This window comes from Sorex fumeus, unplaced genomic scaffold, assembly GCF_029834395.1.
Source record: "Sorex fumeus unplaced genomic scaffold, SorFum_2.1 ptg000063l, whole genome shotgun sequence".
In the NCBI taxonomy this organism is placed as follows: Eukaryota; Metazoa; Chordata; class Mammalia; order Eulipotyphla; family Soricidae; genus Sorex; species Sorex fumeus.
Window position 1 is genome coordinate 61,258,645 of NW_026606120.1, and position 21,518 is coordinate 61,280,162.

Below are 21,518 nucleotides of genomic sequence, written 5' to 3' on the forward strand. Positions count from 1 at the left end.
GCTTTCTCCATATTACCACTGACTCTTTCAGCTCTTTATAATGGTGCTATGGTGCGCCTCTTGTTTTCCTTGGGTCCCTGGTAGAAGCTCTCTGTCCTCTTCTGAAAAGCAAGGCCTCTTTTTTCTTAAAGCTGTATATTACGATTGACTCTGCCAGCCCAAGGTGCTACTCTCGGTTAAGGTATTATAGGTGAGAGTTGACTGATTATCAAGGTAGGTAATAGCGCAAAGTGCCGAGAATTTCACTGGGGTTTGTGTGTGTCTGTTGTTATTATTAAATTTTTTTTTCTTTTTGAGTCACACCCAGTGATGCTCAGGGGTTCCTGGCTTTGCACTCAGGAATTATTCTTGGCGGTGTTTGGGGGACCATATGGGATGCCAGGGATCAAACCCGGGTCAGCTGTGTGCAAGGCAAATGCCCTATCCACTGTACTATCGCTCCAGCCCCTAAATATACATTTATTTTCTGGGCGAGAGCAGCAGTATAGCGAGTAGGGAATTTACCTTGCATTGGGCCAATCCGGGTTCCATCCCCAACATCCCATATGGTTTCTCAAGCACTGCCAACTGCCAGGAGTTGTTCCTGAATTCAGAGCCAGGAATAACCCCTGAGCGCTGGAGTGATAGCACAGCGGTAGGGCGTTCGCCTTACAAGCGGCCAACATGGCTGACCTGAGTTTGATTCTTCCGCCCCTCTCGGAGAGCCCGGCAAGCTACCGAGAGTATTCGATATGCCAGACACAGTAACAACAAAGTCTCCAATGGAGACGTTACTGGGCCCGCTCGAGCAAATCGACGATCAACGGGAGGGCCTTTACCTTTACCTTTACCTTATGTCTGAGTGTGTTACCTTCCCCTTTCCCCCCACACATACCCTAGAAAAAATATTTATTTCCATGCTGGAGAGATAGTACTGTGGGTAGGGTGCTTGCTTTGCACAGGGCTGACCTGGGTTCAATCCTTGGCGCCCTATATGGTGCTCTGAACAGTGCTAGAAGTGATCCTGGGCACAAAGCCAGAAGTAAGCCCTGAGCATCACTGGGTATGGCTCCAAATCAAACAAACAAAAAGTATATTTCCCATTAATTATAAATGTTCTTCTTTTACCCTGTGTTTAGTATTCTTAAACTTTTAAGAACTAGTATGGGGAAGCAGTGAGGTGTGAAAGTGGCAGAGTTGTGGGCCAGATCAGGTGCTCAGTGATGCTTTCTCCTGTTCTTTCAGGCATGCACTGTGCTCGGGGGCAGGTTAGGAAAATCATGCGGTGAGGGAAATCCCCTCGCCCCCTTCTATAGGAGTGTGTCTGTGTATGTGTGTTGTGTGTGTGTGTGTGTGTGTCTGTGGTCTCTCCTGCAAAAGGGATGACCGCTCCTCCCACGCCTTTCTGGTTTGTTTTTGGGGTGACATTCGGCTGTGCTCCAGGCTTATTCCTGGCTTTGTGCTTAGGGCTCATCTTGGTGGTGCTCAGTGACCATATAAGATTCTGGGGATTCTCTCCTTTTTTTTTTTTCCTGTACCCTGAAAAGACAATGGGCTTGAATAAGCTTGGCCTAATTTTGAATCCTCTTATCACTAAAATACTTAGGTAAATTGCAATCTCATATGGATCAAGTTTATCTAGGATAGTTGAAAGGTTGTGTGGTCAGGTGTGAAACACATCTGGTTCATAGACCAAAATGCTTACTAAATGTTAGATTTTTCTCCTGTTCTCCCTTCCCCTTAAATTGACAAAAGAAAAACCCTGATTTCTGAAAGTTACCTGGCACAGCCAGCCCCTTTTGTGGTTCTTGGTGGTATTTTGAGCCTCTTTTTACTGCTTCTCATTTCTTGGCCCACCACCTAACTCCCTCCATCCCTAGATTTCAATTTGTTTTTGCATGATTTCTTTTGGCCATAGTTGTGATGCTTTTCTTTCCTCAGCCTAAGGAATTTTTTCTTCTCCAAAGGCTTTTTTTTTCTCCCCCTGCACTACGCAGTGGTGCTCAGGCTCTGTGGCGGTGCCAGAGGCTCTGTCCAGCTGTACCCAGCTATGCCCGGGTGGTGATGGGACTAGGGTCAGTGCATGCCAGGCATGATCCTTAGTCCCAAGACTGTCCGCCCCACAGAAGGGCTTTCTTACTCAGAGGTGAGATGAGAGAGAGCCCTTAAAGAAGGTAGAGGTCTTGCAATAAAAAATACCAGAAAAGGGGAGTCTGAAATGATCAACCTGGCAGTGTAGACCAATGCCCATCCTAAGGGGTAAAGGGGAAGAGGATTTAGTGCATCACGGCTTTGGAAGACCCTGAAGGACAAGGCAGGGTCTGTGCTTTCGGAGGGACGGGCAGAAGCCTAGAAACAAAAGGGCTTGGAGTGGAGACCCGGTGAAATCCATCTGGTGAATCCAGAAAAGACCGAAGGGGAACTCAGAGAGGGAAGGGGAGGGGTGGCTCACCTGGGAAAACGGGAAACGAAAAGACGTAAGGTAGTCTCGCCTTCCCCGCCCACGCCGTCTGCGGGGCTCGCGGGCGCAGAGCCCCGGCCCCTGAAAGCCCCTAGACCGCCCGGCCGCCGCGGGGGGCGGGGCCCGCGCTGGCCCCGCCCCCGCCCCCGCCGCCCCGGCCCGCGCGGTCCCGGGCGCTCCCCGCGCCCGCCTCCCTCGCTCCCGCGCTCGTGCCGGAGGGCGGAGCCGGGCGCGCTCCATTGTGGAGTGGAGGGGAGCGGCGCGCCGACTCGGCGCCCAGGCCCCGCCGCCCGCGCGCTCGCCTCCCGGCCGCCGCGGCCGCACCTGGCGGGCCCGCAGCCGGGATGCGGCGGGTGCCCGGGGTGGATGGGCAGCGCAGCGGCTCCGGGGACATGTGCGCTGGCCCAGATCGCCCGCGACCATGAGCCTGACCGCCCGCGTCTCCTGCTCCATGCTCAGCTGCTTCGTAAGTGTCGGCCCCGCCTGCGGGGGGGCCCCCCGGGGCGCCTACGCTTGCGGCACCCGCAGCCCCGCCCAGGGCCCGGGCCTGAGGTTCGGAATTTCAGCCCATCCCCCCGGTCCGAAGACCCGGAGCAGGGGTGGGGGTGGGTGGGGCTGGGGGGTAACCCTGACTCTTGCCTGGACTTCCTTTAATCTTCCAGTGTCGGGGGGATTGTCGGGTGCGCGCGCGGAAATGCCTGACCCCTCTTGGCCCCGCGGGCAGCCGCTGCCCTTGACTGCAGAGCTCCAGGCCCCGCCCTGCAGGGGGTACCTCTGGCTCCCTCCGCCTCTCCATCTTGGTCCCACCCGCGGCTTCCCTGCTCGGGGCTGTGGGATGTGGCGGGCGGGAGTCCCGGGATGTGGCGGGGCGTGCGTGAGCTGTCCCCTCCAGCGCCCCCGGCCCCGCCCCGCCTCCACCCGTGCCGGCCCTCACCTGCCGCCTGCCTTTTCTCCTTGACCGTCCCCCAGACCGCCTCTTCTCTATCTTCCCCGCCGCTGCAGGGCTCCTACCTCTGCATCATTCCGGCCCTCCCCTCCTCCCCCTCTGACTTACTGCTCCTTCCCAGCCTCCCCCATCTGTCCTCTCAGATGTTCCCACCCTCCCTCCTCCCGCCGCTGCTGGCTGCCAGGCCTCCCGCCCTCTCCCCTGCCCTGCCCGTCCTGTCCTTGGGTCCCCGGGTGCCTCCCCGCCGCCCCGGTGGTTGGGGAGGGAGCGACCCCGTGTGTGTGCCGTGGGCTTTCCTCAGGAACTCCCCTCGCAGGATGCTTGGCAGCGTGGGCCTCACCGGAAGACACGCTCAGCCCCCCCCCCCAGCCCATCCTCCTCGGAGAGCGTCCATGACGGCCCTCTAGAGGCCCCGGCTCGCATCCCCCCCAGCCCACTTGCCTTTGTCTCTCCACCCACCAGACCGAAGCCTCGGGGGCCTGTCCCAGTCAGCTGCCACGTCCAGCTGCCTTTCCTCAGGACATTTCTCCTGTCTCCCCTGGCCTTCGTTTTCTCTCCTCCATTTTGGGAATGTTGGTTTGGACAGGAGAGTCCCTTTTTGAGGGGCAGATTTCCAGTTCCTCTTTGGCGCCCACAGAGGCTACAGAGGTTCTAAGCCCCCTCCGCCGCCCCCCCCCCCCCCCCCAATCTCACTCCTCTCACCAAGCCAGTTCCTCTTCCTCTTCTGGTGCCCAGCACCTTTATGAGAGTGGGTAGGTGGGGGTGTGGGCTTATTGGTTGGGGAGGGGAACCTGGTGACTTGGTGCTGAAGCCTTCCCTCCCCGCAGGGTGAGGAGGGCCCCCCCAGCCTGGAGTACATCCAAGCCAAGGATCTGTTCCCTCCCAAGGAGCTGGTGAAGGAGGAGGAGAATCTGCAGGTAAGGAGGGTTTGGGGGCTCCCCTGGAGGCTGGTCCACCTGCCCGGTTTAAAAACGCCCTTTCCTCGCCCTCTGCCTCCCTCCCCCAAGCATGTCCAAGGGGATCTAGTTGCAGATCCTCGCCCTCTGTAGGGAAGGCACGTGTGTGCCCCGGGGAGGCAAGGCCACTTCTCCCCCGTGGTTGCCTGGTGCCGTCACTGTGGCGGAGACTCTTCTCTCCTGCCTTGCTCCAGATTTTCCAGAAGGGATCCCACAGATAGGAGTGGGGAAGGGACAGCAGGGTGACTCACCTCTGAACTGAGGGTTCCTCTGCCTCTTGCCAGGTTCCTTTCACAGTGCTGCAGGGCGAGGGAGTGGAGTTTCTGGGCCGCGCTGCTGATGCCCTCATTGCCATCTCCAACTACCGGCTGCATATCAAGTTCAAGGACTCTGTTATCAACGTGAGTTCCTCTCGCTTTTCCCTCACCCAGGCTAGAGTCCTTGTGAGGCTCAAGGTAGAATTGCCCCAGAGTCCTCTCTAATCGCTTCTCCACTGTTGGGCTCCCTCCTTTTTCTCTCACTAACCTTTGTTTTTCTGTCTATTCACCTTTCTCCATCCTTCTTCCTCTTGTCTCTTGCTTGCTCCCTCTCTGACCCTGTGACTGGCCCTTCTAAGGGGCCTGGTGGCATTCTTGGAAAAGTGCCACTTACCAGCTGTATGACCTTGGGGAACTCACCTAAGGCTCAATTTTCTCCTAAGCAACATGGAGCGAATGCATGTGCCTTGTAGATTCTTGTGATTTTGCAGGGCGGGATAGTATCACACCAGTTGTGCTTAGGGGCTGCTCTAGTGGTTACCCAGAGTGCCATTCAATATCAGGGAAAGCCAAAGCGCCTTCACACAAAACATGTGCTCTCGCCTTTTCAGATGTCTTCCCGGCCCCTCTTGCCATTCACTTTTTTAAAAAAATTTTTTTTTAAGTCAGAATCTTTGTTTTATTTATTATTTATTTACTTATTTTGCTTTTAGGGTCACACCCAGCGATGTACAGGGGTTACTCCTGGTTCATGCACTCAGGAATTACTCCTGGCCGTGCTCTGGAGACCATATGGGATACTGGGAATTGAACCTGGGTCGGGCCGCATGCAAGGCAAACGCCCTACCCACTGTGCTATCACTCCAGCCCCACCATTCACTTTTTGTTTTGGGATTTTTGGGCCCCACCCAGTGATGCTCAGGGGTTACTCCTGGCTCTGTGCTCAGGAATTACTCCTGCTGGTGTTTGGGGGGCCATAAGGGATGCTGGGGATTGAACTCGGGTCAGCTATGTACAAGGCTAGCATCCTACGTACTGTCCTATCTCTGCCCCCTCTTGTGATTCTATTTTTGGGTCTTACAGGTAAGGAGTCTAGCATGGTGACAGCATCATACACTGTGATCTTGTGTCAGTTTTCTGCCCTCTATTGGTACAGCAGAATCCAGGCTTAATAGGGAGGAGGCATGATGGAGAGTGGGGACCCACCCTGCCGTTTGCCGTCCCTTTACAGGTCCCGCTCCGGATGATCGACAGTGTGGAGAGCCGGGACATGTTCCAGTTGCACATTGCCTGCAAGGACTCCAAAGTGGTGAGGTGAGAACCTCACGCAGGTCCTCTGCACTGCCATAGTGCTCTCTGCCCCCCCCCCCTTCCTGTCTCTCAGGAGGGCCTCTTACTGACCCTCCTGACTGAAGAAGCAATGGTCATACTTCGCTCATGGGCTGTTATGGGGTTACATCAGATCACGTATATGAAATCCCCTGGAGGTCCCTTAAAGGCTCATTTAACAAGTAGAGAGAGCATCCTGCTCTATGTCAGACTGGTTTTTGTTTCTGTTTTTGGGTGATATCTGGCAAAGCTCAGGGGTCACTCCTGGCAGTGCTCGGGGGACCATCTGGAATGCCCGGGATCGAACCTGAGTTGGGTGTGTGCAAGATAAGCACGCTATCAGCTGTATTATCTCTCCAGCCCCTGCCAGACTGTTTTAAACACTCAGATACAGCATTTTGTATCTTTGTGAAGTTTTTATTCCAACGGGAAGATGGTAGCAGTAAATTAGAAGTGAGTAAAATAGGTCAATTGCTGGTTACTTGTAAAGGTTAAAAAAAAATTAAAAAGGGCAAGGAAAGGGAATTTGGAGGGTTGAAGTGTAAAGGTTGTGACATTACAGTGACCAGAGAAGACAGCACAGAAAAGGTGACATTTGAGTCAGGATCAGAGGAACGTGGCCATGTGGATGTTGGAAAAAAGTGTGGCAGCCTGAGGAGCTGGGTGGAAAGACCCTGAGGTGGTGAATTGGAATCTGCTGGAGATGTGGCCGGGGAGCTATGTGACTAGAATGGTGTACACATGGGTAAGGGCCGTGGGAGCTAGGCTCTGAGTAAGTGGGGGTGTCAAACTGCCATGACTGGTGGTGGTAGCTTTGGGAAGGTGGGAAATCACTGGCAAATTTTGAGTAAAGGAGTGGTGTGTTTGATTCATGTTTAATAGAATTACTCTACTGCTGTGTTGGGAATGGATAGAAAATAGGCAGGCATGAAAGGAAGGGCTGAAGTTAGAAGACTAGTTAAGAAGCTTGTAGTTGTTACTCAAGTCAGAGTAAGATAGATCTGTCTAAGATGACAGCAGTCAGCATAGTGAGAAGGGTCATATTTTTGGTTGTTTTTTTTGTTTTTTGTTTTTGCTTTTTGGGTCATACCCAGCCGATGCTCAGTGGTTACTCCTGGCTCTGCACTCAGGAATCACTCTTAGCGGTGCTTGGGGGATCATATGGGATACTGGGAATCAAACCCGGGTCAGCTGCATGCAAGGCAAACGCTCTACCCACTGTGCTATTGCTCTAGCCCTGGGCCATATTTTTGAAAGTAAAGGTGGCAGAGTTTGCTAACATATGGGATGTTAGAGAAAAAGCAGTTGGTTAACTCCGACGGTCATAAACAAGGATGCCCTGTGTGCTCAGATCTGTAGGGACTCAGCTGGAATCCACATTGCTCTTCTCTTCAGGACATACAAGTTGCTCAGAGCCAGAGGGATAGTATAGTGTGAAGGGCATACAAGTTGCTCAGAGCCAGAGGGATAGTATAGTGTGAAGGGCATTTGCCTTGCATGAGGCCAAAATGGGTTCTATCCCCAGCATCCCATATGGTCTCCTAGCACTGCCAGGATTGATTCCTGAGTACAGAGCTAGTAGTTACCCCTGAGTATTGCCAGGTGTGACCCAAACTCCCTCATTTTCCCGACCCCTCCGAAAAAGAGGTTAAAGTTGTTGAAGAAAGCTTTAATATGTGGCAGTATAGTATGAAGAAACTGATTAATACTCCAAGTACAATTTTGAAAATAAAAGACGTCAGGGTCCAGAGCAATAATAGTACAGAGAGTAGGGCATTTTACCTTGCACACAGCCAACCCAGGTTCGATCTTGAGATCTACCAGGAATAATTCCTGAGTGCAGAGTCAGGAATAACCCTTGAGTGTTGCTGGGTGTGAACCAAAACAAAACAAAAAAACAGAGAAAAAAATACTCCAAGCACATTAAAAATAAAGAGAGGAAGGTTCTGTGCGATGGATCTGTAAGATATGTAGGCTGAGAAGGCTTTAAAGAAGAGGTGAGACTGTTGTTGTCTTCCAGGTATTTGCAAGATATCACCAGACACAGAAGTGGGGGGGAGAGGAGGAAGTAGACTGGAGTCATGAGAGCAAGACTACTTGCCTGAAGCATCGTCTGTGTTTGGGAATCCTGGGAGGGAGCACAGGAGACACAGACACTTGGGGCATTGCTGTGTGGCCGCATTTAGAGCTGATATGAGAAATGGTAGTGCCCCTTAGAAGGGATAAATAGGTTACAAGGACAAAAGTTCTTGGGAAGAGAATTGCCATAATTCTTCACATTTCTTGGGAGGTGGCTGTTGTCTCAGGTCTTCTGATTCTGTGGCCCTAGCGGACACCCACCTCTCGCTTCATTCTGTGCCTTCTTGCCTGGCAGGTGTCACTTCTCCACTTTCAAGCAGTGCCAAGAGTGGCTCTCTCGGCTATGCCGAGCCACAGCAAGACCTGCCAAGCCCGAGGACCTTTTTGCCTTTGCCTACCATGCCTGGTGCCTGGGGCTGACCGAGGAGGACCAGCATACGCACTTGTGTCAGCCAGGTGAGGCCACATGGTTTTTCCTGGGGAGGCTGTGGCTTAACTCTGGGTTCTTGGGTGCTGACAGGCCTCGGGGCTGTGTTTCAGGAGAGCATATAAGATGTCGGCAGGAGGCGGAGCTCACCAGGATGGGATTTGACCTGCAGAATGTCTGGAGAGTCTCTCATATCAATAGCAACTACAAGTAAGTGCACAGGGAATGGGGTGCTGGGGCATCAGTCCAGACGCAGTTCTCCCCCACAACAACAACTTGTGTTGTCTATGCTGACACAAGTGCGCATAGCAGGCATAGCCTCTTCCTAACAGCCATCCCTGGTGATCTCGTTCTGAGGTCTCAAGACCAGGCTGGTTGACCCCCATCTGCTCTCTTCTCAGATTGTGTCCCAGTTACCCCCAGAAGCTGCTGGTTCCCGTGTGGATCACAGATAAAGAGCTGGAGAATGTGGCTTCCTTCCGCTCCTGGAAGCGGATCCCTGCAGTTGTATATAGGTGAGGTGGTGGAGGCTGGGAAGAAGGGGGAACGTTCTTGATGCGATAAGGAAAAGGGTGGTGGCTTTAGGAGTATGTGGTGCCTATAGCCTGAGTGACCGGAAATTGACAGCCTGTCAGGGAATTGGCTATGAAATTTTGTAAGGGGAGTTCCATACCCAAGATGCCAGGAATAGTGCTCAGGACTTAATCCTGGTTCTGTGCTCAGGGATCACTCATGGCAGGGCTCAGGAGATCATATGTGGTGCCGGGGAACAAACCTGAGTCAGCTGCATATAAGGCAGGTGTCCCACCCACTGTATTATCACTGGCCCCATGGCTATTAAATGTTGTTTTTTTTTTTTATCTTTTTGGGTCACACCCGGCGATGCACAGGGCTTACTCCTGGCTCTGCACTCAGCAATTACTCCTGGCGGTGCTCAGGGGACCATATGGGATGCTGGGATTCGAACCCAGGTTGGCCGCTTACAAGGCAAACACCCTACCTGCTGTGCTATCGCTCCAGTTCCTAAATTTTAAGATAAAATATTCCTGGCATCTTGTTTCATAAAGACAAACTTTTGGGAGTTTATTTCCTCCCTTTCTTTTCTCTTTTTCTCTTATTTTGTTCTTGGACTATACCCAGCTATGATCAGGGCTTCCTCCTAGCTGTGCTCAGGGATCATTACTTACGGTGCTTGGGGACCATATGTGGTACCCAGGATCAAACCCAGGTAAACCAATAAACCAATAATAAAGCAAGCATATTACCAACTCTGACTCCCCCTCCGCCCCCCCACCTTTTTAAAAAATTTGTGTGTGGGGGGGGGCGGGGGTGGTGGTGGTGGTAGTATTTACCCTTTCTTTGAGGGTGTTTGTGAGGATGTTATATACGTTTCCCCAAGGACCACAACTGTCCTGCAACCTTCTTTCTGTACACCCAGTGAGCTATGAATCATTTTTACATTTTCAAAAAGTTGTTAAAAAAATAACATACACCACCAGAAAGAATGTGCTGCAGAGATGGGGCTGTGACTCATAAAGCCTAAATGTATTGTCTCATTCTTTATCCAAAAAAGTTTGCCAGCCCTTGCACTGGAATCTTGCTGCATATCTAGTGTTTGACATGCAGAGTCGCCAGGAGGCCTGGAGCTGGTTGTCCTCCAGGCTTAGTCTGGTTTGACTGCCCCAGTCTGCACCTGCAGTGGGTGCTGGGCAGATTTGATGAGTCATGGTCACCTTGGGAAAAGAGCCCATTTGAGAGAACCATGTGTGACAATGCTTTGTGAACTGTAAAGCCTCCAAGATATGTGAGAGTCTTCTGATTATTTTGATCTAAGTGAATGGTTAGCCCCCTTTGGCTCTGGAAATCTTGGTCTGGCCCACTGTGGGTGTGGGGCAGGCCTTCGGGGTGTTTGAATTCCAAGGGCATGATGTGATTTTTTTTTTCTTTTAATTTTCTGTTTTCATCAGACACCTGCGTAATGGAGCAGCCATTGCCCGCTGCAGCCAACCTGAGATCAGCTGGTGGGGCTGGCGCAATGCAGACGATGAGTACCTGGTCACATCCATTGCTAAAGCTTGTGCCCTCAACCCAGGGACAAGGGCTTCTGGGGCCTCCCTCAGCACCGGGAATAGTGACACCAGTGAGGCGTGTGACACTGACTTTGGTAAGACCCCCTGCCATGGCCTCCTTGACTTAGGGAGTCCGTAGATGACAGTGCCAGAAGTTTCTGTCTTTTGGGAAACTGTGGGCTCAGAGAGGTCTCCTTCTGAAGGGGGAACCCCAGGGCCAGGCTGAAGAGCTTGCTGACCAAGGTCTTTCCCCGGGTGTGTATCCAGATTCTTCCCTGACGACATGCTCTGGAGTGGAGAGCACAGCGGCGCCCCAGAAGCTGCTGATCCTGGATGCTCGATCCTACACGGCAGCTGTGGCTAACCGGGCCAAGGGCGGAGGTTGTGAATGTGAAGGTATCTCCCACCCCCATGTCTGCAGCTCAGGGTGGGGTGGGGGGTGCTGAGTGCAGCTCTTTGCAGTGGAAAGAGCAAACATACAGCTTGGATCAGCACTGCCATGTACTAGTTGTGACCCTATTAGAGTTACAAATCCTAAGTTTTATCTGACTTTACTTCGGGGAGCCTCTCAAGTAATGCTAAAGGGTGTCCAGGGGCCCCTTAGGTGATACTCGGCCCACTGACTTGGACAGTTCAATACTTGTGCTTGGGAATTCGATGCTGCTTGAGCCCAGTGGTGTCCAGAGACCTCCAGGACTATACCTATCAGTGCTGGGCGGAGAAAGGGGGGGTGGGCACCATATGATGCCAGGAATTAAATTCAGGGCCTTCTATTCATAGGTGATGGGAAACCAGTGGTTTTCATGGAGTACTTTTGAAAGTATCCCAAGCTTCACTTCCTTAATTAAAAATGGGACAGCAGTGGGGGGGTGGGTAGAGAGCTAGAACAGAGGTTAAGGCATTGCCTCGCGTGCGACTGATCTGGTTTGTACTCAGCTTCACATGGTCACCCTGAGCATTGCTGGGTGTGGCCCAATCCCTATATGTCCCCCTACCTACACTCACTCCCCGACAAAGAAATGGTACAAAGGAGGACCCTGTGCCTCAGATTCAAGTATCCTGAAATACAAAGGCCACATCTGAAGCCTGAAAAGTCAACAAACAAAATGCTCAGATAAACTTTAATGAATTTGCCAGTGTCATGTTAGTCAATATGGCAAAACTGGATACACTGGTATAAAAAGCCATTAATGCCAAAATAACTAGACGGTTCTCTTTCTAATCAGTCCTTGGCCTTAAGAACATGGCTACTGTTTCTTTATCTGTAAAATGAGGGTGACACATACTTTGCACAGGTATTGGGATGATTAGAGAGAGAGAGAGAGAGAGAGAGTGTGTGTGTGTGTTTGTAGTTATTGGCACAGAGCAACTATGTATTGAGTCCTAGTTTATTGCTAAGGACCAAGACTATTGTTTGTCATTTGTAATGTAACTACTAATTTCAGCATAAGGCACTCGAGCACCCAGACATAAAAGAGTGATTTAGATTTGCAGAGTAAATTTAGTTGCCATCCTGTTTTGTTATTCTGTTTTGCTGGGAAACATTGCACACTGGTGATATCTATTTCCAGGGTTTACTCCTGGCTTTGTGCTCAAGGATCATTCCTGGTGGGCTCAACAAACCACATGGGGTGCTGGGGATTGAAGCCAGGTCAGCTGCTTGCAAAGCAAACACTCACCTGCTGTGCTATCGCTCCAGCCCCAGGAGAAACTCTTACGGTTCACTCTCTTCTATGTCTACAGAATACTACCCCAACTGTGAGGTTGTATTCATGGGAATGGCCAACATTCATGCCATCCGGAACAGCTTCCAGTACCTTCGGGCTGTGTGTAGTCAGATGCCAGATCCTAGCAAGTAGGTGTTTCCTGCTCTGATTGTTCTCTCCCTCCACTTCCTTCCTTTCCTGCAACCATTCCCTAAATGTTAGTATATGGGAAATCTGGAGATACAGGAGACCAGGGGGCCTGGGTGCGGTGGGTCAGTTTTGTGTTTTGTTTTGCTTTTTCCCTTTTGTTTTTCTGGGCCACACCTGACTGTGCTCAAAACTGACTCCTGGTAGTGCTTGGGACCATATGGGATGTTGGGGATTGAACCCGGGTGAGCCACCGGGTGATGTATATAGCACTCTATTCACTGTACTATCTCTCCAGACTTAAAGTAACTGGGTTTTTGGTTTGTTTTGGTAGAAACAGTGGACCAATTCTAAGAACACTTACTGGCCAAACACTTTGGCCTGGCCACAGGACATTGAATCCCTTCTGTTTGGACCAGTACTCAAACACATAGGGAACTGGGCATAAGATAGTGGCCAAGTGTGCATGTAGTATATCCCTGTGGATCTGAAGAGTCTCTTATTCATCTTAGGTCTCCTCTTTGCTACTTCCCTGCTAGATGCTCTGGCGGAAAGGCCAGTGGCTGGCAGTAGGATCATAGCAAATCTGATGGGAAAGTAGCAGAGAAGACTGCCAACCTCAGTGAGCCTAACTAACACTGAAGGCTCGAGGGGCACCGACCAGCACAGGAGATCCTCAGTGACTCTAGTAACATCTTTGTGAGATCTAACAGCACAAATTGACTCTTACTGATCTAAGTTTTGATAATTCCCTTTGCCTTTGTGTTATGACAGACAATATGAAGTAAAGTTGATTGTGCCTGCAAGAAGGCAGGCTGTGGTGGTGGGTGGGAAACTGAGGCCATTGGTGAGGGAAGGGCACACTGGTTGTAGGGTTGTGTTGGAGTATTGAATGCCTGAAACAGTTGCATATGAACAACTTGGTAAATCACAGATTTGTAATAAAAGTTTTAAAATTACTTGGAAAGGCCAGAGACTGGACCTGTTGGCTTCAGCCCTTACTAATGAGTATAGGTGTAGCTGGCTCTGATTGGTAGAGTGCGGTAATGACAGACTTGATTCTGCTCTTGTGTAGCTGGTTGTCGGCCCTGGAGAGCACCAAGTGGCTACAGCATTTGTCAGTGATGTTGAAGGCAGCTGTGCTTGTGGCTAATACAGTAGACCGGGAAGGCCGACCAGTGCTGGTACACTGCTCAGATGGCTGGGATCGGACACCACAGATTGTAGCCCTGGCCAAAATACTGCTGGACCCGTATTACAGGACACTGGAGGTACTGAGAAAGGGTGGGTGGGGAAGATGTTGGGTCCTAGGATCTCTCTTGGGAATCTGAGTAGAAGCTATGGGAGGCTTTCAGTTCTTTTCTAGATAGTCTTGTTCTTTGAAGTTGCCAACATCCAGCTTCTGCTGCCTCCTGGGGCATAGCCCCATAGCCTGTTCACAGTTGCCTATTCAGAGACCCTGTGCTTGATCCTCTTTTCTTTTTAGGGTTTCCAAGTGTTAGTAGAGTCTGACTGGCTGGATTTTGGGCACAAGTTTGGAGATCGCTGTGGCCACCAGGAAAATGCAGAGGACCAAAACGAACAGTGCCCTGTGTTCCTCCAGTGGCTTGATTCTGTTCATCAGTTGCTCAAGCAGTTCCCTTGCCTGTTTGAGTTCAATGAAGCATTCTTGGTAAGTTCTAAAGCCTGCGCCCACAGTGTAGGATGGTGGCCAAGGCCCTTGGGTGCTAACTGTCTTGGTCTTCCAGGTGAAGCTGGTGCAGCACACGTACTCCTGTCTCTATGGCACATTCCTAGCCAACAACCCCTGTGAGCGAGAAAAGCGCAACATATACAAGCGGACCTGCTCTGTGTGGGCCCTCCTGCGAGCTGGCAACAAGAACTTCCATAACTTCCTCTACACGCCTGGCTCAGACATGGTAAGCCCAAACTCATATCACATAGATGCTGCTTGGAGACCTGTAGGGAGAAAAGGGGGGAGGGGGAAGTGTGACGGAAAAGGGGGAGGACATGGGCCAAAGGTTTAGGGGAGGAAAGGGACCAGGAACATCTCAGAAAACACTAGTCTGAGACCATTTTCCTAGGTCCTGCATCCTGTGTGTCATGTTCGGGCCTTGCATCTCTGGACAGCTGTCTATTTGCCAGCATCATCTCCATGCACACTTGGAGAAGAGAACATGGACCTTTACCTGTCCCCAGCAGCTCAGAGCCAGGAGTTCACAGGCCGCTCCCTGGATCGGTAGGTTGAGGCCCCCTTGTTCGCTCCATTTTCCGCGAGAAATTGCTTGTTGTCTTGCCTCAGTATTGTCCCTGTTCTTTCATAAGATTTGTATAAGCAGTTCTTGAGTCAGTTAAAGCAAAAACTTGTCACAGCCTCCTGCCTCTCCTGGAGGCACTCTGTTTGCTTTGATGTCCTCCACTAAGATTAAGATAAGATTTATTACCTCCCTTCCTGCACTGCTATCACCTGGGGCCATAGACCTGAGCAAGAGTCATGAGAACAGAGCAGAAAGAAATTTGAGAAAGGTTTGTGGGAATGGGCTTGATTTCTGTGTTCACTGATACACAGCATGTGGAGTTTGCTCTTTCGGTTGGACCCTGCACTCTGACCACCACTGGTTTCCAGAGGCATCACAGAAACAGTTCCCACAGCAGGCCTGGCTTTTACCCTAGGAAAAGGCCAAAATTTAAAAGGAGATAGAAAAATAAAAGCTATCCTCTATGTTACCTCAAAATTGTTATAAATTAGTTATTGTGATTACCTTGGTTTTACAGAAGACAAAAGAGGTTAAGTAACTTGTTCAAGGTCGTAAGTGGTAAGTGTGGTATGATTCTTTTTGCTGATTCTTTTTCTTCCTGCATCACAAGAACCCCTTTAAAACATTTGAAGATTGGAGGGTTATGAATATATCTATGTTGTCCCCTGAGCACCACCAGTAGTAATTTCTTGAGGAAAGCTAAAAATAAGCACTGAACAACACACACACACACACACACACACACACACACACACACACACACACACAACTTCAATAACTACAAGAGCAATATATGTTATTTAAGTTCCTTTTTATTTTATTTATTTATTTATTGCTTTTTTTTGGGGGGGTCATACCCAGCGATACACAGGAGTTATTCCTGGCTCATGCACTCAGGAATTACTCCTGGTGGTGCTCGGGGGACCAAGGGATGCTGGGAATCGAACCCAGGTCGGCTGCGTGCAAGGCAAACACCCTACCCGCTGTGCTATCGCTCCAGCCCCTAAGTTCCTTTTTATATAATTAAAATTAAGATACTTGTCTTGCATGCGGCTGATGCCAGTTCAATCCTCAGCATCACTGTGGTTCCCCAAACACTGCCAGGAGTGAACACTCAGTACACAGGCAGGAATAACCCCCAAACACTGTCAGATGTTGCCCCAAAACCATAAATTAAAAAATTAAAATCTTAAATAAATAAATGAATCCCCCTAAGCACAGATGCTCTTACCGTGTCATATAGAAATAATTTTTTGTTCTTTTGTTTTGGGTCTTTCCTGGCAATATTTAGGGCTTACTCCTGGTTCTGTGCTCAGGGATCATACTGGTGGTGCTCAAGGGACTATATGTGGTGCTGGGGATTGAAGTGAGGTCAGCTGCTTTCAAGCAAGTACCTCAACCCTTGTACTATCTCTCCAGTAGAGACTAGAATAATAGAAAATAAAAATAATTTTTAAAATACAATACGGGGGCTGGAGCAATAGCACAGCGGGTAGGGCGTTTGCCTTGCACGTGGCTCGATTCCCAGCATCCCATATGTTCCCCTGAGTAGCACCAGGGGTAATTCCTGAATGCAGAGCCAGGAGGAACCCCTGTGCTTCGCCGGGTGTGACCCAAAAAGCAAAATAAATAAATAAATAAATAATAAATAAAATACAATACAAAGTGGAGTTCATGCTCAATTCAATCAGCTTAATCAATGGCTGAATAAATAGCAGTACTCCTACATTATAAAAAAAATACAAGACAATAATTTAAAATTCCAGAAAGTTAAAAAATACATAATAATTAGTATTTTGCATTCTGTCTGCAAAAACATTGTGGTGTTTTTGATTTTAGGGCCATACCTGGAGGTGCTCTGGGGCTTCTCCCAGCTTGAAGGGTTAGTGTTTGGCTATCATGTGGTACAGGTACTTTGGCCTCCTTTGTGCAAAACATGCAGTTAGCCTTTTGAGCTGTTTCTAGCCACTGGACTTTGACTTCACTTTTTTGTTTCTTTGGGGGTCCTCCTAAGTGGTGCTGGGGGCCACCAGGGCTGTCACCTGCAGTGCTAAGGGGGCCATGCTTTACATTATAGGGAGTGATTTAATTAATATCCTTATGTGTGTAAATTTTTTAAATTGTAGTAAAATACACATGCAGTATCATTAAACATTTTCCAAGTGTACAGTCGTTGCCTTAAATGTATATCTCAGCATGACAACATTTCTGCCAGTTGTAGTCTTAGAAATGAATATGCTAGATACAAAGGTTATATGCATTTCAAGTTTTGATCTTTGCTTATTGGCAGAAGATTTTCATTTATTTATGATTGTGAGGTAACACCTTACAGTGTTCAGGGCCTGTTCCTGACTGTGTACTGAGAGTTTACTCTTGGCAGTGCTTGGGGGACCACATGTCGTGCTTAGGGGATTGAACTGGCATTGTAAGGCAATCATCTTAACTTCTGTACTATGGCTCCAGCTCCTGCAGATTTTGTTATTTGTTTTGGATTTTTGGACCATATCTGACTGGGTTCAGGGCTATTTTCCTGGCTCTGTGCTCAGGGATCACTTAAGGTAGGGCTCAAGGGACATAGGTTGAATCCAGGTTGGCCACATACAAGACAAGCACCTTGCCTGCTGTACTATCTGTCTGCTATCTTTCTGCCCCGCCTCCCCAGCTCCCAAACTTGGCAGATTTTTTTTTTTAAATTTATTTATTGAATCACCCTGGGAAAGGTTACAAAGCTTTCAGGTTTAGGTCTCAGTCATGCAAATATCAAACACATTTCCCTTTACCAAAACTTATTTTTTACCATGAAGAACCCCAATAAAACTCCACCCCCCACCCCTCCCAGTCCCTGTGGGGCAGATGAATTCTAGTTAACACTCTATCTGCTTTGATTAGATTCATTGTTTCAATAAAAGATTCACCACTATTATTTAGAGTTTAAACCCCCCCCCCCCCCCCCAAATCAGACATGCTGAAAAAGCATTGTGAAGTGATTTGCTTTCTACAGCTGGGTTCAAGAATTATATGTTGGTTTTGGATTTCTGCTATTTTACTTATTGACCCTGGAAGTATTTCTACTGAAAGTCAGATAGTTAAGAAATTGGTTTCTGTGCTCTGGAGACGTGGCCGTGCTGGAGAGCCGCTAGTGGGGGGCAACTGTTGGCCTCGGTAGGGCGTGAAGGGCGGACCGAAACGCCCCCCTTCCCATGAGGTTTTAGTCGCCCCCAGTCCCCCGGCTCATACCTGCTGTCCACAGGGCTCCCATGCGGCTGCCATCTTTCTTTCCAGAGAGGAGAAGGCGACTGGGGCAACACCCTTTCCCCTCCGGACAGACCTGATGGCCTGGATTAACGCATAGTCCTTTCACTTTTCTGCTCCAAGCTGCCAGGTTCTGCATTAAGTCCTTGTGCTTTTGGGTCTGTGGCCGTGCTGGAGAGCCGCTCGCGGGGAGCAACTGGTGACCTCGGTAGGACGTGAAGGACAGACCGGAACGCCCCCACTTCCCATGAGGTTTTAGTCGCCCCCACACCCCCGGCTCATGCCTGCTGTCCACAAGGCTCCCATGTGGCCGCCATCTTTCTTTCCAGAGGGAGGAGGGTGGAACTTGGCAGATTTTTAAAGCTAAAGTAAAAATTCACATTATTGGTTGAGTATTATAAAAGGATACCAAACAGCCCTTGCCTCTAAATTAGTGATTTTAGGGTCTTTGGAGTTGAACCATTGTTGTCAATGCCATGGATAGACTCTTAGGGATATTGTGATTTTTCTGTCTCCAAACTGCAAAATTTGGGCATAGATTCTTAAGTTTACTTTTTGAGAAAGAGAAGGCCATGATGTTTTATCAGAGTCACAGTAAGTTCTAGGGCTCATTTAATAATTATTGCCTTAAATCAGTATCTGATTTTCAAATCAGTAAATGTTTCTTTAATATCTATAACTTTCCTAGTATTGTATTACGTCTTAGGGCTGTACCAAAGGAATAGGAGATACTAATCATACTGAAGATACTTTTATTATTTTTTAGTTTTGGGGTTATATCCGGCAATGCACAGGGGTTATCTCTGGCTCTGCACTCAGGAATTACTGAGTGCTCAGGGGGACCATATGGGATGTTGGGAATTGAACCCGGGTCGGCCGCGTGCAAGGCAAACACTGTACCCGCTGTGCTATTGACCCAACCCCTGAAGATATTTTCTAAAAGCTGTATAGTAAAACCTAAGCCCTAAGTCAGCGTTAGGTCTTACAACATATTTATGCAGTAAGACTGGGTGTGGTGGACCATAGTGTGATAGTACAGCAGATAGTACAGCCTTGCATGTGGCGGATCTGGGTTAAGTCCTTGGCACCATCTATGTTCTCCCAGGCTTGCCAGGAGTGATAGTCCCTAAGTGCAGAACTAGAAGAACCCCTAACACCCTTCCCCACCAAAAAAAAAAAAAAAAAGAATGTGTGTAGTTTAGAGCTCTTTGAGAAAACGAGAGGGAAAGGATTGTTTGATGACTATTTACTCAAAAGATGTTTCCTTGTCTTTGATTTTTGTTTTTGTGTCACACTCACCCAGAGGTGCTCAGGGATTACTCTTTGCAGTGCTTGGGGAACCATATGGGGTGCAGGGAGGATCGAATTCAAGTTGGCTGTGTGCAAGGCAAGCATCTTGTCTGTGGTACACTAGCCCTGACCGTGTTATTTTTGTGTTTCTAGGTATTTGGTAGTTGTTTTAGTAAATACTTAAAAAAAAAAATGAAGTAAAGGTAGCTGTAGGCTTGGTAACAAGGTTGATGGAGAGAGAGTTTAAAGGCATTGGATTTATGGGAGATAATTTTTTCTTTTAAACATTTTAACAGGACTTTATTTATATTTATTTATTTATTTGCTTTTTGGGTCACACCCGACGATGCACAGGAGTTACTCGTTGTTCATGCACTCAGGAATTATTCCTGCCGGTGCTCAGGGGACCATACGGGATGCTGGGAATCAAACCAAGGTCGGCTGTGTGCAAGGCAAAAACCCTACCCTCTGTGCTATTGCTCCATCCCCTATGGGAGATAAATTTTAAAAAAGAGAGAAAGAGAGGGTTGGGGAGAGGCTAATTTGAGAAATATAAATACAGGATGGTTCGTTATGGTTTTAAACATTGTACTGCTAATTTTGATTCAGTTGTCAACATTAAATCATTGAAGAATGTAATTATGACCTAGAGATTTTTAGAGAACTAGTCAGTAAATAGTGTAGTTGGAAGTACAGACATTGTGGTCATAATTCAGATAGGAGGGGAAGAATCTTTGGAAAAGAGAAAGGATTATATTCAGATGCATTTTCAAGAAGTTATTAGCCACCTGTGGAAGCAATTGAATGTTGGAGGATAGAAGGTCATAGGTCTTTGAACTTACTAAAGCAGGAGGTCATTTGTAGCACCTGTAGAGATAGTTCAGGGAGAAAGAGGAGATACAAACAATTGGAATTGAAATATTTGGTGTCAGCAAAAAGGATGTACACTGGAGGCAGTTCAAGATGGGCAGTTGGTGATTTGGAGGAATAAATGGTGTAAAAGTCATAAGGAAGTAGTTTGCTAGTAGTAATTTAATAGTAGTTTCCTTGTGAATTTTGTTCTACCTTTTCGTGTGTAGAAAATGCTCTACCCTCTCCTTTTATCCCATCAAAGGTCAATATTCTTCTATTCCCAGAGCATATCCTGCCTTCTCTGTATAGTCTCCCCTGACCACCCTACCTAATCGTGTTTTATTTGCCTTTGTCCTGAATCCCTCAGATCAAGCATATTGTCGCCTCATTATCGTATTAATTGCATATAACAGCCTTGGATGCACACAGCAATCAGCTATGGAGAAAGGCAGATGGTTGGTCTTACTGAATCTCGGTAGTAAGAATGTGGAAGTCCTTCAGACTCATTCACTTCTTTTGTATGTTGGAATGTTGCCTTAATAAAAAGTAAAACAGGAGAAGAAAAAAAAAAAGCTAAAAAGCTGCCATGCAGTGGCTGGAGAGATAGTACAGCAGGGAGGACCTTTGCCTTGCCTGAAGCGACCTAGGTTTGATTCCCAGCATCCCATATGATCCCCCGAGCCTGCCAGGAGTGATTTCTGAGTGAAAAGCCAGGAATAGCCCCTAAGCACTGTTGGGTGTGGTCCCGAAACCAGACTAAACCAAAAAAAAAAGTTGCCAGGTAGAGATTTAAACCCTGTTGACTTCAGAGACTAATCCTAACCCTTGCTTGCTACTGTCTGCCAAACACAATAGAGAATAAAATAAGATCGAATACAAACATTTTTTAAAAAACACAAATGGTCTGAGGAGATAGTACGGGAGTTAGGGCTCTGCCTAGGTTCCTGGCACCACAGTGCTTCCAGAGATCACTGGGTATATCCTTGGAGGTCCCCAAGACCCCCTCTCCTTCCCCCTCACACTGTTCCAGCCACTGGCCTTATGTTTGATAATCATCAGGTGTGGCCCCATCCTGACTTTTGAGGTGGGAATGGTGGGGGGAGAGATTGAAAAAAATGCCCCATTGATCACCAAGTAAAGGGTGTTAGAAGGGGCCACTCGGGATGGGAGATGTGTGCTGAAAGTAGACTATAGACTGAACATGATGGCCACTTAGTACCTCTGTTGCGAACCACAACACCCAAAAGGAGAGAGAGCAAAAGGGAATGCCCTGACACAGGAGGTGTGGGGTAGGGTGGAGGGGACAGGGTGGGGGTGGTGGGAGGGATGCTGGAACCATTGGTGGTGGAAAATGGGCACTGGTGGAGGAATGTGTACTTGATCATTGTATGACTGAAACACAGGCATGAAAGTGTGAAAGTCTGTAACTGTACCTCACTGTGATTCACCAATAAAATTTTTTTTAAAAAGCCCCATTAATTAAAAATAAATAACAAAACACATAATACAA

The 21,518-nt window shown here is 48.6% G+C and overlaps 1 protein-coding gene across 2 annotated transcripts in view; it reads left to right on the forward strand.

Annotated features, from left to right (window-relative positions):
* The window catches only part of MTMR4 (myotubularin related protein 4), a 29,621-nt gene that overhangs the window by 443 nt on the left and 7,660 nt on the right, over positions 1-21,518 (forward strand). The window contains exons 1-14 of one of the 2 annotated variants that reach the window (XM_056126654.1): positions 2,677-2,906; positions 4,214-4,303; positions 4,627-4,743; positions 5,831-5,913; positions 8,303-8,463; positions 8,548-8,644; positions 8,836-8,949; positions 10,402-10,598; positions 10,771-10,899; positions 12,247-12,358; positions 13,432-13,627; positions 13,843-14,028; positions 14,105-14,275; positions 14,441-14,595. In XM_056126654.1, coding sequence (XP_055982629.1) covers positions 2,862-2,906; positions 4,214-4,303; positions 4,627-4,743; positions 5,831-5,913; positions 8,303-8,463; positions 8,548-8,644; positions 8,836-8,949; positions 10,402-10,598; positions 10,771-10,899; positions 12,247-12,358; positions 13,432-13,627; positions 13,843-14,028; positions 14,105-14,275; positions 14,441-14,595 — 1,853 coding nt within the window. In that variant the 5' untranslated portion in view covers positions 2,677-2,861. Of the gene's footprint in view, positions 1-2,676; positions 2,907-4,213; positions 4,304-4,626; positions 4,744-5,830; positions 5,914-8,302; positions 8,464-8,547; positions 8,645-8,835; positions 8,950-10,401; positions 10,599-10,770; positions 10,900-12,246; positions 12,359-13,431; positions 13,628-13,842; positions 14,029-14,104; positions 14,276-14,440; positions 14,596-21,518 lie in introns of those variants that run through there. The other variant, XM_056126655.1, reaches the window with a different exon arrangement.